This window comes from Aplosporella prunicola (assembly GCF_010093885.1).
Source record: "Aplosporella prunicola CBS 121167 unplaced genomic scaffold K452scaffold_21, whole genome shotgun sequence".
Lineage (NCBI taxonomy): Eukaryota > Fungi > Ascomycota > Dothideomycetes > Botryosphaeriales > Aplosporellaceae > Aplosporella > Aplosporella prunicola.
The window spans coordinates 722,781-735,935 of NW_022983549.1; the positions used below are offsets into that span (position 1 = coordinate 722,781).

Sequence of the window (13,155 nt, forward strand, 5' to 3'; positions counted from 1 at the left end):
TGTCAAAGTGCGAGCTGTTAGAGCGCAACCTGGCAAGGGGAGCGGCGGTCTGCAATCATCAAACAGGGCGCGCGCGCATGTCATAGCAAAGGCGTAGGTAGGTAGCAAATCAACCTGCCTAAAAAAAACCGTCAGTCTCAGTCCAAAACCAGTGAGCTTCAAATGCGAAAGTGACAGTGGGTAGGACAAGACAGCAAGCGGCTCATAGCTCTCTTTAAACGATCAACGACAAAACCCGCGTCCACGGAGAGACCGCACGCCGCCAGCTCAGTCGGCCGGGCTTCTTGCACGCTTCTTGCGCGAGGGAACCGCAGGCCTGTCGAGCCTGCGGGGGGCAGCGCAGTCCAGGAGCGGTGTTCGTCTCAGTTCAAATGTATGTGCTTGGCAGGAATGCGGGCCTGCCAGGCTAATCATCGCCGGGGAAGGGTGGGTAGGGATGCGGTGAGAGTGACTTACTTTCTGGCAGACGGGAGCTTCGCGGTGAAGTGAGGGCTCGACGACGAGCGCGGGGTTGCGCGGCAGCTGGGTAAGCGATGGAAGCTCGTGGGCGGGCGAACAGGAAGCAAAGCCCATTGTGGCACAGTGGGCAGCGCTGGACGAGAGGTGCTGGAGAAGGAAGAAAGTTGGAAGTCGGAGGGGCAGGTGAGTTTCCATATAAAGGGCGACAACAAACGAAAAGCGCGCTAGTGAGGAGCTGACTCATCTGCTGCGCCTGCCCTTCTGTCATGGGAAAGAAATAAGAAAGAAATGGCATGTCCCCGAGGTCTCCAAGGTAAGCCTGGGGCGCGTCTTCCTAGTCTGCCTCACCCCAATGGATTGAAGCGCATGTCTGCACAGACTGAGCACCAGCTTGCAATCTCAGTAAGTTTACCAAACTTCCAATTGGATTCGGAGAAGCGCTGCGAGGCAGTCCATCGGCTTACGGGGCTCAGTTACTTCCTACCTATCTCTTCCACTGGGCCGCCCTTCCACTAGAGGTCAATCCTCGTCAACAGCTTCCGCCCCTCCTTGCCGAGAGGAAGCGTGCCCTTTCCGCGCGGGTTCATCGAGTCGTCTGGCCCCGTCAGCACATAGGTACAATAACGGCTTTTTCGAGGACAGTGCATGCACGTACCCTTGCACGCCGCAAAGCCGTTCGCGCTCTGCCCGTTCTGGGTCGTCACGGAGCAGTACACGGCACTGCTGAAGTCGGCCGCGATGCTCCCCAGGATCACTCGGTCGTTGCCGGCGTGGCCGCCGTCGTACGGCTTGCCGCCTTGCAGGATGGGGTACTCCAGGTACGGCGCTTCGGCGTGCTGGAAGTTGAAGTGTTCGTCTGGTGGGGAAGCGTCAGCGCGGGGCATTAAGTGATCTCGTGCCTGGAGGAGCCCATACAGTCATTCCATGCGTGAGGGAACTTTTCATCTCCTTTCTTCTGTCAGCGCCCTATCTACTTTTCGTTGCTCGTTCAAAGTACCCAAGGTCTTTCCCGCCTTTGCCATCCTCAGCGCCTCGGAGGCTGCGACGTTGATGTCGCTCTGTGAGTAGTCGGTACCATCGCAGTTGCAGACGGTGGGCTCGTAGTATATGGTAGCTCCAGACATGTTGATCAGCGCTACTGCCGTGGTAAGTCTCCGGCGTGGTTTCAGTGAATCGTTCGGGCTGGCTGTCTGCGGAAAAAAAGCCCGCTGATGACATCTTTATGTAGGCGCGGGGCAGCCCTGTCGACCTGATACGAGCGCTCCCATTTGATATGTAAACTTGATTGAGATGCGCGCCTGGTTGGCCGTGCTCTTGGATATCGCTGCGGTTGACGTAGGCTCGCTCGGCTCCGTCTCGTCTTGTCAGGATCTTCGCCCAAGCTCGCGAGCGGCGCGCGGACCAACATCCATCGTCTTCGGCGCCTCCCGCAGTACCACGATCCTCAACGTGCTTGTCCACGTGGAAAGCAAGCCGTGGCAATATAAAAAGCTCCGTGGTACCGGCTGATATGTACATAGGTACCACCCATTATCTCACCATGTCCGAATCTCTTCCATGCCGAGGTCTCCCTGCTCTCTCCAGTCAACCGTACTTCCAGATTTACAACCTTGCTCGCACTGACTGTAGCCCGCCGCCCTCATTAAGACGTCACCTTCGACTTCAGCAATAGCTACCGTATCATGATAAGCACAGCAGAACCGCTTCGTGTACGCCTTCTCCGCGTCCGTAGAGCTGCCATACTCGAGCTTGCACTCTCCTGGAATCCGCTCGAGCACGTACGACAAGAGATTCGTCCATTTGCCTACAGTCGCCGCCCAATGCGGCCGCTCAACGACAGCCATACGTAGCCTCTGCAGCCGCACCATCCCTTGGAACGGCCGAAAATCCGTCTGAGTGTAGTCGAAGTCCACGGAGATGCTCGTGTCCAGCACGACGAACACGCTGCGCAGGCGCGCCAGAGCATACGGAGGCAGCTGCAAGGAGCCTATGGCCGGAGACGCCGACCTATAGCACTATTCTACGGGTCAGCGAGCGCTCGTCATGGCGGCCGGCGTGAGCACTACATCGGCGTGCACCAGGACCGTGTTCGCTTGGTATAGGACATCATGTGCTTCTTGGTGGATCTGGCGGCATGTTCGCAGGAGGCTCAGCCCCAGGTTATGCGGGTGCCGGTTCGAGTGGAACGAGTAGTAGATCCGGATTGCGTTGTCTGGCGCTGTCAAGGCGCATTCGTAGACTCGCATGCGAAGCTCCGCGGGGAGATCGAGCAGGCGGAAATAGGCCGAAGTCTCGGAATCGGCGTCTGCCATTTCCCTAAGATCCTGTCAGGGAACAGCTTCGGTGGAGCATCTACCTATGCCCCTCATCGCCAGGCGTGTGTCGGGTCGTGGGTGTGCGGAGAGAGTGTCGCGAGTCATATTTGGCCAGGGCATGGAGCTTCATGACGTCCTGCCAGCTGGGAAAAAAGACGCAACGCAACCTTGACGCTCCGTTGTCGTAACTCTTTGTTCCACCGCTCCTTCATCCCGACTCATATTAAATGCAGTCTCGTCCTCGGCTTGCACGAGCCGATCCGTCTGATCTTATACCCTCCACTATGGTGTCCAGAACTGGCTGGGTTCGCGGTCTTCACCCCCGCATGTTTCATGCTTTCCCGTCTCCGACAAGGATAAGGCTCCGCCTAAACGGAGTGCCTTCAATAAATTTCGAGAGGCCTTTTACCGCCGTTATTGAATATAAGGGTTCCTTGTCCTTACGGTCCTTAAATATGAGCAAAGGGATCCTTGCTCGTAACCTTGGGGCTGCTGCAGGTCCCTTGTCTTGTGGTAACTGAACATGCCGCAGGGATTCCAATTGTCACATCAAACTCACGAGGTACGTGCCGATAGTTGATCATTTCATTATCATTCAATATTCACTCTACGAAAGGGGTTTCTTGCAAACATTAGGCAAGCCTCATTCTCGTTTACCATGGCTCTGCTTCGAACTACGCATTCTCAACCTCCACAACACCGTTGCCCTCGTCCAGCGCGATTTTCTTCTTCTCCAGGGACGCCTTGACGGGATTAGGAGCGTGGAAGATGTCGTCGAGTTCCTCGAGCTATATATGCGTTAGAGCTGCGCTTGGAATTCAGTGACAGTAAACTTACAGTCCGGTTCTTTGTCTCAGGGATGAGGAAGTAAATAACGATTGTTTGGAACACATCCCAGACTGCGAAGATGATGTAGGTCTTCCAATGGATCTTCTTCAGGGAGACGGGCCAGGCGTAGTTATTCAAAAGCATGGCTACGCAGGGTCAGCGGCGCATAGGAGACGGCAAAAACGCGAAGCCATGAACTTACCCAGGTTCATCACGAATGAAGACAGGGCCATGCCTTTGGCGCGCTGCTCGAAAGAAAGAACCTCGACAGGCAGGAGTTGTTGAAGAGGCGTGAAACCGAAGGCGAAGATGATGTTGAAAAGGAAGATAAACGCGATAGCAGCTTGTCCGGCATTGGTGTTGGTTTTGTCGCCGGCCAGGATGGCTGTCGAAGCTGTTATGCAGACCCAGCAGATGGCCATTCCGATGTTTGCGAAGAGAAGCAGAGGACGGCGCCCAAAGAAATCGACTGTGCGCGCACCAACCAAAGCGGACACAAACTGGACGCAGTTGAGAATCAGGTTGATGTTCTTCTGCTCAACCTCTTTTGTGTATCCGGCCGTCTCGAGAGCGCCACCGAGGTAGTACGACAGAACAGCTGCAGAGATCAGTAATGAAAAAAGTAAAGGTGCAGGGTCGGCCTACCATTTCCAGCCCACTGTCCAAAAACCACGACAACCAAGTTGCAGCAAACACGGTAGATAGAAGGCCTGTCGCGGAACAGCGCACGGTAATCCCACCAACGCTTGTCGGCACCGTTCATCTCAAGGTATTCTTCGTACTCCTGTAGCTGCAGAGTCACCCAGACACTGTTGGCGTTGCCATGGCCGTGCCAGTACGTCAACATGTTTCGGCACTTGTCACGCTTGCCGCGCGTGTACAGCCATCGGGGCGATTCGGGGAGGATCCACGCGAAAATGAAAACAATGCCCGAGAAAAGCAGCTGAAGCCACGTTATGATGAGCCAGCTGTTGTGGCCGCGCAGGTTCATGGTACCACGAGCTGCGCCGCTGGCAAGGATGGACCCGGTAAACCTGCGTCGAGCTTAGCGGCGCCACTTCATCCATGCAGAAAGACACACCGACTTACCAGAAGGTGTTGTACCACGCCGTCATGATGCCACGATGGGCGGGGTGCGCCATTTCCATGACCAAGATCGGGCCTCCGGCGCTCACGAAACTGACGCCAAATCCAAGAACGAACCGACCACCCATGAATTGACCCCGACTCGCGTTGTTGACGGTCATGGCCTGGATGATCGTGCCGATGATGATGAGGGTGGCTCCCGTGAACATGCCTCCCCTCCGACCGAACTGGTCGAGCGCAGGCCCGACGAAAGGCAGAGCAACCACGCCGCCAATGGTGTACATGTTGGCCACGATACCGGACCATAGCCCCACGTTCTCGATGTGGAAGAAGTGCTTGAAGTCCTCCGTTTGCAGGTACGAATTCATCAACGAGCCGTCGAAACCGTTGGCAGTCGAACACAGGAAACAGACGATGCAGGCCAGGTAGAGGCACAGAGACCGGATTGCCCACGGCTTAGGAGGCTCTTTGAGTAGAGCCTCCTGGAATGCCGCCGTTCCAGAGATCACTTTGACCTCCTTGGTGGCATTGAGCTATCGCGCTCGTCAGCAGTCTATCACGACATTGCAGAGGCGGGGTAAGTCTTACCGATTCTTCGCGTTGTAGGACGTTGTCTTTCTCCATAATGGAAGTTTGGCTGGAGTAACTTGCGGGGCAGTGGGTGGGGCTGCTCCCGCAGGTTTATATAACACCAGCACGAAGACTTCCATTGCCACCAGACGCCCCGGCGGACGCACACCCTCCGCTGCGCCGTATGCTTGGAGGGGCCCAGCTCCGGCTCCAATATGGCCTTCCCTGCAGCCACGTTCTGCCGACGAAAAGACTCGTGCCAGGTGTGATTAGGGATGGTCTGCAGCGAGGATGGCGAGGCGAGAGGCGGCGGCGATTGGTCGAGGCTGCGGCGCATGTCCCGCGCTTGTGCTTGCGCCGCATTTGCGAAACCTCTCCGCTACCCCAGACGATCAGCTTAGCGTTGTCTGGGCCGTTCCCTGCATGCTCGCTGCAGTGGGGGACGCGGAGAACCCCAGTCCGACTATAATGCCGTGGCCCGTGCGCGCCGCTGCCTTTCTCGTGTCAGATGGCTGGAGCCCGGCATTGCGGCCAGCTTTTCCGCCGCCTCAGCCTTTCACACAATCCCTTCTTGCGCGCCGCACAATCGTCAGGTCGAAGGATTTATTGGGCAGTCTTGCCCATCCCCTTTGGGCTGGCCAACGGTTGCCATCTGCCCGCCTGATTCGCCCTCGACGACACTTTGGCTTTCTGGAACGCCCTGGGCGGGAGATCTTTGCAGCACATGATTCTGCCAGGCACGCCAGATCAGGTCCTCCGGCGGATTATCAACGATAGGTCACAGTGGCTTAAGCCCCCCAAGAGCATTCAACCTCATGCCAGGAGCCTCTCTCCTCCAAGAATGTTTTTCCGCCACGTTGAGGCTGCGGCGTGGGTCCAGTTCTCCGGACTGAAATCCTCTTTTCTCTCTTGTGGCGCTGGTGGAAGTCGAGCACACGCGACACGCCTCTTCGCAACCCATTGTATTGTGGAGTCTCCGAGAGGTTTCGAAGAAAACGTGTCCACCTGACAATAGTCAAAGCAGCTCGACTCGTTTCCGCGGCGAAAACAGCACGTTTCCTCGGCAGCTTCCGCTCGTTGGATCTCGACCTGGGGAGCAACCCACCTCGCGTATCGTGAAATGAAGCACGGGTAAACGCGCTCACGCCACCGTCACGACGACTTGTTCATGCTCGCGACTCTCACCCTGGATTCTACTGTGCCACACGATCAGCATACCCCTCAGCAGCGCCAACAGAGATCTATGGCTGCCTATCACTCATCGATTTCTTTCGCCTCACGAGCCTTGTCTGCTCTCGTTGCTGCTGACCTGCTTTGCTCGAGCTTGTTGCCCTTTTGAGCATCTGCCCGATCCCTGCGCCGCGCCGCCGCCTGGCTGGCGGGTGCCTTGGCGCTTCTGTGTGCTCCCGCTCTGCGCTGGACAGGCTAAACACGGCTTTGGGGCGTTTAGTTTCCTGAGGTCGTGCCACTCGTGTTGGGCTTTGCGGAGCTGGGCTTTCGTGGAGGCAACACATCTCTCACTCTGTTCCTACAGTTCTTTGGTTGAGTATGCCAGGTCATGCTTATGTCGGTTCAGCGCTGGCAGTGACTGACTGACTGCCTTGCGGATTTACGCTGAGCTCTTCTTAGAAAGTTGCAGTGGAACGAGTTCTGGTATTCGATTACTCAAAACTGTTTCCTTATATGCACTATTTATGCTCCAGAGACACACGAAAGGTCCTTCAGACAGTTTTCAAGCTCGCAGACTACAAGCTGGTAAAACGCTCCTTGCAACGAAACTTGTTTCAAGTCTTGCTCATCGACGCCAAAGTCGCACCTGATACACCGAGACACTATCTTTCCATACCGCTGCCCGAGCGCCCTGCTCGCTTCGTTTTGTTTGTCGAGCTGGAGCACCTCGATGAATTCGGCGAATTCTTCGCCATGGACATCCCGCAATGGCGAGGTGGAAGTTGATGGCTTGCAACCCGCAAGCTCGAGCATAAGGACGCCTAAGGAGTAGATTTGGTAGTTCCGAACGCAGCTGGATACACTCGTATTGGCACCTGTCTGGAATGTTGCTCCAGGTTTTCGATGGCTAGCTGTTAAGTAGGGAGTCGATGCATGCTCAGCACCAGAGATCTTGGTGTCCACAAAACGGATGTGTTCGCTTGCCCACTGTTGTTGTTCTTCCAGCCATGGAGAACTGCACAGACGAAGAAGAGACAATGACAGGACGTAAGCAAGCCTCAGACTCTGGTAAGGATATCTGAGGAGCCTTGTAAAATGACTGTCGGCGCTACTGTCTACCAAGACCTGCGCTAACGACAAGGAGATTTCTTCGAAATGACTTTCGCAGCTGGAGATATGGACTCCGTATGGACCAGATGGGTACAGGCGGTGATCTGGAAAACGTCGGTTACATTCCTGTACCATTTTTGCTGACCAACCAAAAGCCTGTAAGCTGGAGCAGATGCCATCTTTACTTTGTCGAAGATTGCCAGTAGACGGGGTGTTTCCATTCAACTGCACTGACTGCTCTTGGTGTCCAGGTTTGAGGGACGCGTACCAACAACTTGAAAGCGGCCCGGCGTGGAAAACTACATTGCACTCCCGAGAAGTTTTTCTCAAGCTCGCTGCTGATTCTTCAGTTTTTCCATACTGCAAGGCTAGCTCCACATCATGTCCCGTGCAGCTGCATTTCGCCCATGTCGTTGACAGTGCGGTGTAAATCTGGGAATAGCCATCTCTTATATCCTTTGCATCTTCAATCGGCGGCCCAGGCAGATGTGGCAGCTTCTGCGCGTACTTTCGTTCGCGAACAATTGCCTGTACGAAGCCTTCCAGATCTTGGTTTGCCGCCTTAGTCTCGTCGAGAAGAGCTTCCACCCTGCTTTTACCATGTAAAGCCCATTTCGCAAGTGGTATAACATCATTTCGCGATTTGAAATGGCTCTGGGGTGCATCCTATGTAGGGAGGCATTGCTAAAATTAGCACCAGATAATCTGTGGTAATTCTTTGGCTTGAGCAGCGCTTACGGTATCCAGACCAAAAGCTCGCATGGCAGTCAAAATATCGTCCAAAGTCCGTCGTATCACCATAATGTTCCTCTTCACGGCGTCACACAGATTCAAGTCACTGTCGAGAGCGTTGCCCAGCATCCGTTTGGTATTCTCGTCGGACCACTCCTGATGTAGTGGATCATTGAGCATGGCGCTCACGGTTTCGCTGTTAACCTATGGCACGAACAATCTTCTGACAGAAAATTTGAAGATGTCGGCTTGATTGGCGAATTTCAGACGGATTTTGATGCTCTGCACCCCAAACTGTCGGTAGTTCTTGAAAAAAGTGCTAAGCTCGCTGTAGGACTTCAATGCAATGGGTATGACGCCCAAGACAAGCCCAGCAACCTCGATTCCGGACATGGCGGTGGAAGTGCAGAGGTCTCGCAAGGGTGGTCATCGCAAGGCTGAAGATGCATCCGGCGCTTACTTATCAGCACCGGGAGCTACAGCTGAAGCGGGGTCAAGCCGAAAATCGCTGCAAGCATTTGCTCGACTTAACGTTGAGTGTTGCTGAATTCCTTTTAAAAATTTCCACATGGCCGAATTCCGCGTTGCAGCCCGGTCTACGAGTGGTATCTCAAGAGCGATCAAGAATGCTATCGAAACATTTGAGCTGCACTTTCAGGATGGTGGCACAAAGGACACATATCATCGAAACGCCCAACGTTTTGTCCTTTGGGCTTCTGATTATGGGAGTTCAGGAGGGGTTCTCGACAATCTTTTCGAACATGAGCCCGAGCTCAGCCACGCAATAGCATCATTGCTTATCAGCCTTGGCCAGTTCGTCCTGAACATATGTAAGAGAGGTCTTTTAGTCTCCAGTATTGCCAAGATGCTGATGCACCAGATGTTTTTAGTTATCACATCTAGAATTGAACGCATAGATGTGGCCGCTGCACCATCCAATGATCCAAACTTTCCCCTGCTTCCAGACCAAAACCTCAATTATTTCCAAGATCGGAGTGTTCAGAAAGTACTACAGTACAAGAGAGATCGTGCCAGGGTCATGATCCTTGAGGACTTGAGATGCAATCTCCTCGAAGTTTTGCGGGCCTGGCCCGACTGCACAGATTTGGCGTATGATAAGGAACTACTAACACAAATCGTTGATCTCGGACCTTCAACAATTCAACAGCAGTGCTTCGAGAAAAAGGTACCGGTTCTCGTCGATGAAAGAGAAACGGAAGAGGACCTTATCGGGTTTGAATTCACAGTCGACTATTTATACGATCTCGTACCATCACTTCAACATCTTCGAGCTCCGGAAAAGCCGAGCAGAACACCAAGAATTGGCATCCCTAAAAGAACAGAAATAAACGATGTCTTCGAAAAATTTCCCGATGTTCCAAGCGAACTCATTTTTCTTTTATTTCAAAAACAGCAAGCACGAATCATCAAGTTTGCCGCGAGATGGTACATATTAACTGAAAGCGACGAACAAGGCTTTCAATGTCAAAAAGAGCTTGCAAGCGATGTTGATGACGAAGAGCTTAACTTTCCGGAAGAATTCCCCGCGAATCCGGATACAAAACGTGATGGAAGCAGGGTTGTTTGCAACATATGTCAAAAGGACATCAAAGTTTCAAACGACCAAGAGTGGAAGTATGGAACCACGTCTTAGACAAAGTCCAAACGCTGATCGTATTGCAGACTCCACGTAATCAGAGATATCCGGCCTTACGTCTGTCACAAGTCTGCAGAGAGAATCCTCCAACTTTCTCTTCCTTCACGGAGTTTCGAAACCATGCTACAAACCATTGCATGGTCAAGACATGGCCGTGCAAACTCGGCTGTGACCTGACATTCGACACAGCCGCACTGGCTAAGAAGCATTTCCGCGATGTTCACGACATTGTCAAAGACTCGAGCTGTGCAAACCTAGCCGAACTATGGCAAGAAAATATGCCCCCGGAAACCAACTCTAGTAGTTGCCCATTTTGTAAATCTAATGATCTCGAGCAACATCAGGAGTTTTTACGGCATATTGGCTTTCATATGATCGAAATAGCATTGGAATGTTTGCCGGGGAAGGGATCTGATACAGTGGGTTCGAGCATTGGAGAGCCTTATGAAGACAGGCGGATTCTTGACAACGATCCGAGTACAAACAGGGAGACAGAGCGCACGGCTTTACCAGAGGAGAAGGGCTTGCAATAGTGTAAAATGCATTTGGGCCGCGAAGGAGTTCCAGTACACCTATAAACACCTTCTGCTTTCAGTGCCCAAGAAGTCTGTTATCGTGTAAGCTTCCACATCTAGACAAGGACACTTGGAATTCGCAAAGGATAACCTAATGAAGTTCGTCGAGGTTCTTAATCCTAACGAATGCTGACACCCAACACCTCTGTCCTAGCACGGGCAACAATTTCGAAACATGTTCACCGCCGCCGACATAGCACGAGCCGAAAAAGAAGCCTTCTCCACAACAACGCTTACCTAACGGCATTTGAGAGGGCCGCAAATGTCGCTATATATGGACCTTAGCATATAAAGATCTACTATGGAATCCTCATGAGCTGTTTCAACTGGATATAGTGAGGTCCAATCACCCCCCGGACCCTTCGTGCAGACCTCGTCTAGGACAGATCGGGCAGCTCACCGACTGGCTATTCCAGCTACCAGGCTTGGAAACTTCAGCTTTGGAACCTTTCAAAGTACAGCAGTTCTTTGGTTTGTCACGCAAATTTGTCTTGTATATTCAAAAACTATAACTTATGAAGAAGCGCTGAGCACCAAACCGTCAGTGAATCTTCAGAGTTGTCTTCTCGTACGAAGTCAATCCACTTCCTCATCGAAGTATGTGAATAAATTCCGCCCAGGGCCTTCAGACGGCCCGCTGCGAAAACATGAACATGTGGTTGAGAAGAGGATAATATTATTGACCATCTTCTGGCGATACAAGCCATGAGCCACACCTCCAAAATGATTATAACCCCTAAGCACGAATTTCGTCCCAGCCTTTCAATGCAGCACAACTATTATCTGGCGTCATGCAGCAAATGTTCCGCTAAGGTCTAGACATTTCAGTCATGAAAAAAAGCGGATACAAACAAGACAATTCGATCATGACACATTATTGTATATAATGCGGGCTCCAAAGTTGTGTTGCTACGTCAAGGATGTACTAAGTATTGGGACAAAATTCTAGACTTTTGTGGGGCTTATCTTACCCTGTAGCACATCCTATAGTATGGGACTATAAGATTTCTCCTGACACAATCATCTTCCTGGTCGTATATCGTCTCTCCCGGCGGAGCTTGTGAAACAATGCACAGGATCAGCTCTTGCGCGACGGATTGGCATGCATGCCTCGTACTTGGCTAATAAGCTTCTCATTCCTGGTGATCCCTTTGACTACGTTGGACTTATTCCCAGACGTTTTTAAGAGCGGAAATCCAAACTTGCAAGGCACAACTCCTTCAACTTCACATATCAAATAAAGAGCGACTTTTAAATATTAAGGTGCGATAGTGGTTTCATTGCGTCACTCATAGCTAATTACAATTAATCGTTCCTTTTTTAAACGTCCTGGTAGACCAGACATTCAGCACCTTTGCTGCACTTGCAGCGTATTTACTGGCCCTGCTGGGTGTAGAGGCAAGAGATGGGCTCAGTGGTTTCCTGGACGTGGGCATCGATGCTAGTGCAGTCCTCGTAGCCGGGAGCAGGGTGGACGATGTCGAGCCAGAGGACGTATCCGTCGTCACCGGCTTTGCAGGCCTGGAAGCCGGTGCCGTCAAATTGGAGCTTGCCTTCGGCAATAGAGAAGCCGGTCTTCTCGCCGTTCTTGGAGGTAGGCTGAGCACCGGTAGTGTACTGAACTACGCCCTGGCCTTGTGGGTAATGTTAGGACCTGAGGAAGAAGAGAAATTGTAGATAGACTTACCCTTGCCTCGGTCGACGTATACCTGCTGGGGAGTGGCAGACTGGCGGTAAAGGTAGAGACCACCGTTGTCAAGGTAGAAGGTAGCGAAGTTGGTGTCCTTGTCGCACGTGGCGCCCTGGTCCTTCTTGCCGATGAAAAGGCTTTCCTGGGCGGCCTGGAAGCTCAGGTTCTGGACCTCAGAGCCAGATTGGATGGCGACCAAGCCGAAGTACTTGGGGGCGGCATCGGCAGCGGCGGCAGCACCAGCGGTGGCGGCGGCGAGAGCAAGAGTCTTGAACTGCATTTTGAACGTTGGAGTGGTGATCGAAGAGGAGTCGGAAGAGTTGTTGTTGTTATTGTTGTTGTAGATGTGAGAATTGGTGATGATGAGAAGAAAGGCGAGGTGCTGGCTCTGTTATATAGCTGCTTGCCCTTGCAGTGGCATCTTAGCTACCATAGACTCGGACGTTTTGGGCGACAACGTCATAGCGTTCTATAGCTGGCCAGATAGCGAACGGATCTTCATGCGTCCAGGTAGTATACGAGCTCGTATACTCCCACCCCCTACGGAGTACTGACGCATGTTAGACGAGCCGTTCCCTGTCGCAAGTCGACGATCTGAGGCAGCCACGACGGTAGGGTTATGCATCAAACCGGCAGACAAAGTGTAAATAGGCGAAGGTGTGAAGACCGGCAGACAAGTTGTAAATACGCGAGGGTGTGAAGAGCGGAATGCCGGGGGTGTAAAGAAAGCAGTGAAGCAGTGAGTAGTGATGTGATTGTTCCGCATCCAGGATGATGTGTCGGTTCGAGAAAGCAGCTCCAAGGCTCCACAGGTTCAAGCCATTCCCGTCACCCCACACGCCTGCCCCGCCGTTTGCTTCTATTTAAAAAACCTTAATCTATCGTTGACGTTGTGCAACCTCTTAAAGGCAAACCGGTTTCTACAATATTGCTTGCTTCCGAGCCGCCTCGCTTTCCGGCCAA

At 52.7% G+C, this 13,155-nt stretch overlaps 6 protein-coding genes across 6 annotated transcripts; 1 reads left to right on the forward strand and 5 right to left on the reverse strand.

Moving 5' to 3' along the window:
- Nucleotides 1-119: 119 nt before the first annotated feature.
- K452DRAFT_82293 (uncharacterized protein) lies at nt 120-1,057 on the reverse strand. The gene has a single exon (XM_033547191.1). The coding sequence runs from the start codon at nt 652-654 to the stop codon at nt 268-270; it is 387 nt and encodes a 128-aa protein (XP_033394902.1). The 5' UTR covers nt 655-1,057; the 3' UTR covers nt 120-267.
- On the reverse strand, nt 972-1,583 carry K452DRAFT_300733 (uncharacterized protein; the record flags this gene model as incomplete). The annotated part of the gene is made up of 4 exons (XM_033542364.1): nt 972-1,054; nt 1,115-1,315; nt 1,375-1,407; nt 1,457-1,583. 4 exons carry the CDS (start codon nt 1,581-1,583, stop codon nt 972-974), a joined length of 444 nt encoding a protein of 147 aa, XP_033394903.1.
- Nucleotides 1,584-2,285: 702 nt separating this feature from the next.
- On the reverse strand, nt 2,286-2,732 carry K452DRAFT_200644 (uncharacterized protein; the record flags this gene model as incomplete). Its single annotated transcript, XM_033536032.1, has 2 exons — nt 2,286-2,474; nt 2,526-2,732. Coding segments are annotated over 2 exons (396 nt in total), but the record flags the coding sequence as incomplete, so codon positions are not given.
- A 716-nt stretch (nt 2,733-3,448) lies between these two features.
- On the reverse strand, nt 3,449-5,312 carry K452DRAFT_311120 (uncharacterized protein; the record flags this gene model as incomplete). Its single annotated transcript, XM_033543394.1, has 6 exons — nt 3,449-3,562; nt 3,612-3,748; nt 3,805-4,200; nt 4,248-4,636; nt 4,692-5,221; nt 5,277-5,312. 6 exons carry the CDS (start codon nt 5,310-5,312, stop codon nt 3,449-3,451), a joined length of 1,602 nt encoding a protein of 533 aa, XP_033394905.1.
- Nucleotides 5,313-8,775: 3,463 nt separating this feature from the next.
- K452DRAFT_82330 (uncharacterized protein) lies at nt 8,776-10,238 on the forward strand. The gene is made up of 3 exons (XM_033547192.1): nt 8,776-9,100; nt 9,151-9,905; nt 9,954-10,238. The coding sequence occupies exons 2-3, from the start codon at nt 9,151-9,153 to the stop codon at nt 10,102-10,104; spliced, it is 906 nt and encodes a 301-aa protein (XP_033394906.1). The 5' UTR covers nt 8,776-9,100; the 3' UTR covers nt 10,105-10,238.
- A 1,653-nt stretch (nt 10,239-11,891) lies between these two features.
- K452DRAFT_255364 (uncharacterized protein) lies at nt 11,892-12,472 on the reverse strand (the record flags this gene model as incomplete). Its single annotated transcript, XM_033538353.1, has 2 exons — nt 11,892-12,136; nt 12,190-12,472. Coding segments are annotated over 2 exons (528 nt in total), but the record flags the coding sequence as incomplete, so codon positions are not given.
- Between the last annotated feature and the right edge of the window lie 683 nt (nt 12,473-13,155).

Coding starts and splice junctions, on each gene's coding strand:
- K452DRAFT_82293 (XM_033547191.1), bottom strand. CDS start 654: ATGGAAACTCACCTGCCCCTCCGACTTCCAACTTTCTTCCTTCTCCAG.
- K452DRAFT_82330 (XM_033547192.1), top strand. CDS start 9,151: ATGTTTTTAGTTATCACATCTAGAATTGAACGCATAGATGTGGCCGCT. Junction 9,906..9,953: donor TCAAACGACCAAGAGTGGAA/GTATGGAACCAC, acceptor ATCGTATTGCAG/ACTCCACGTAATCAGAGATA.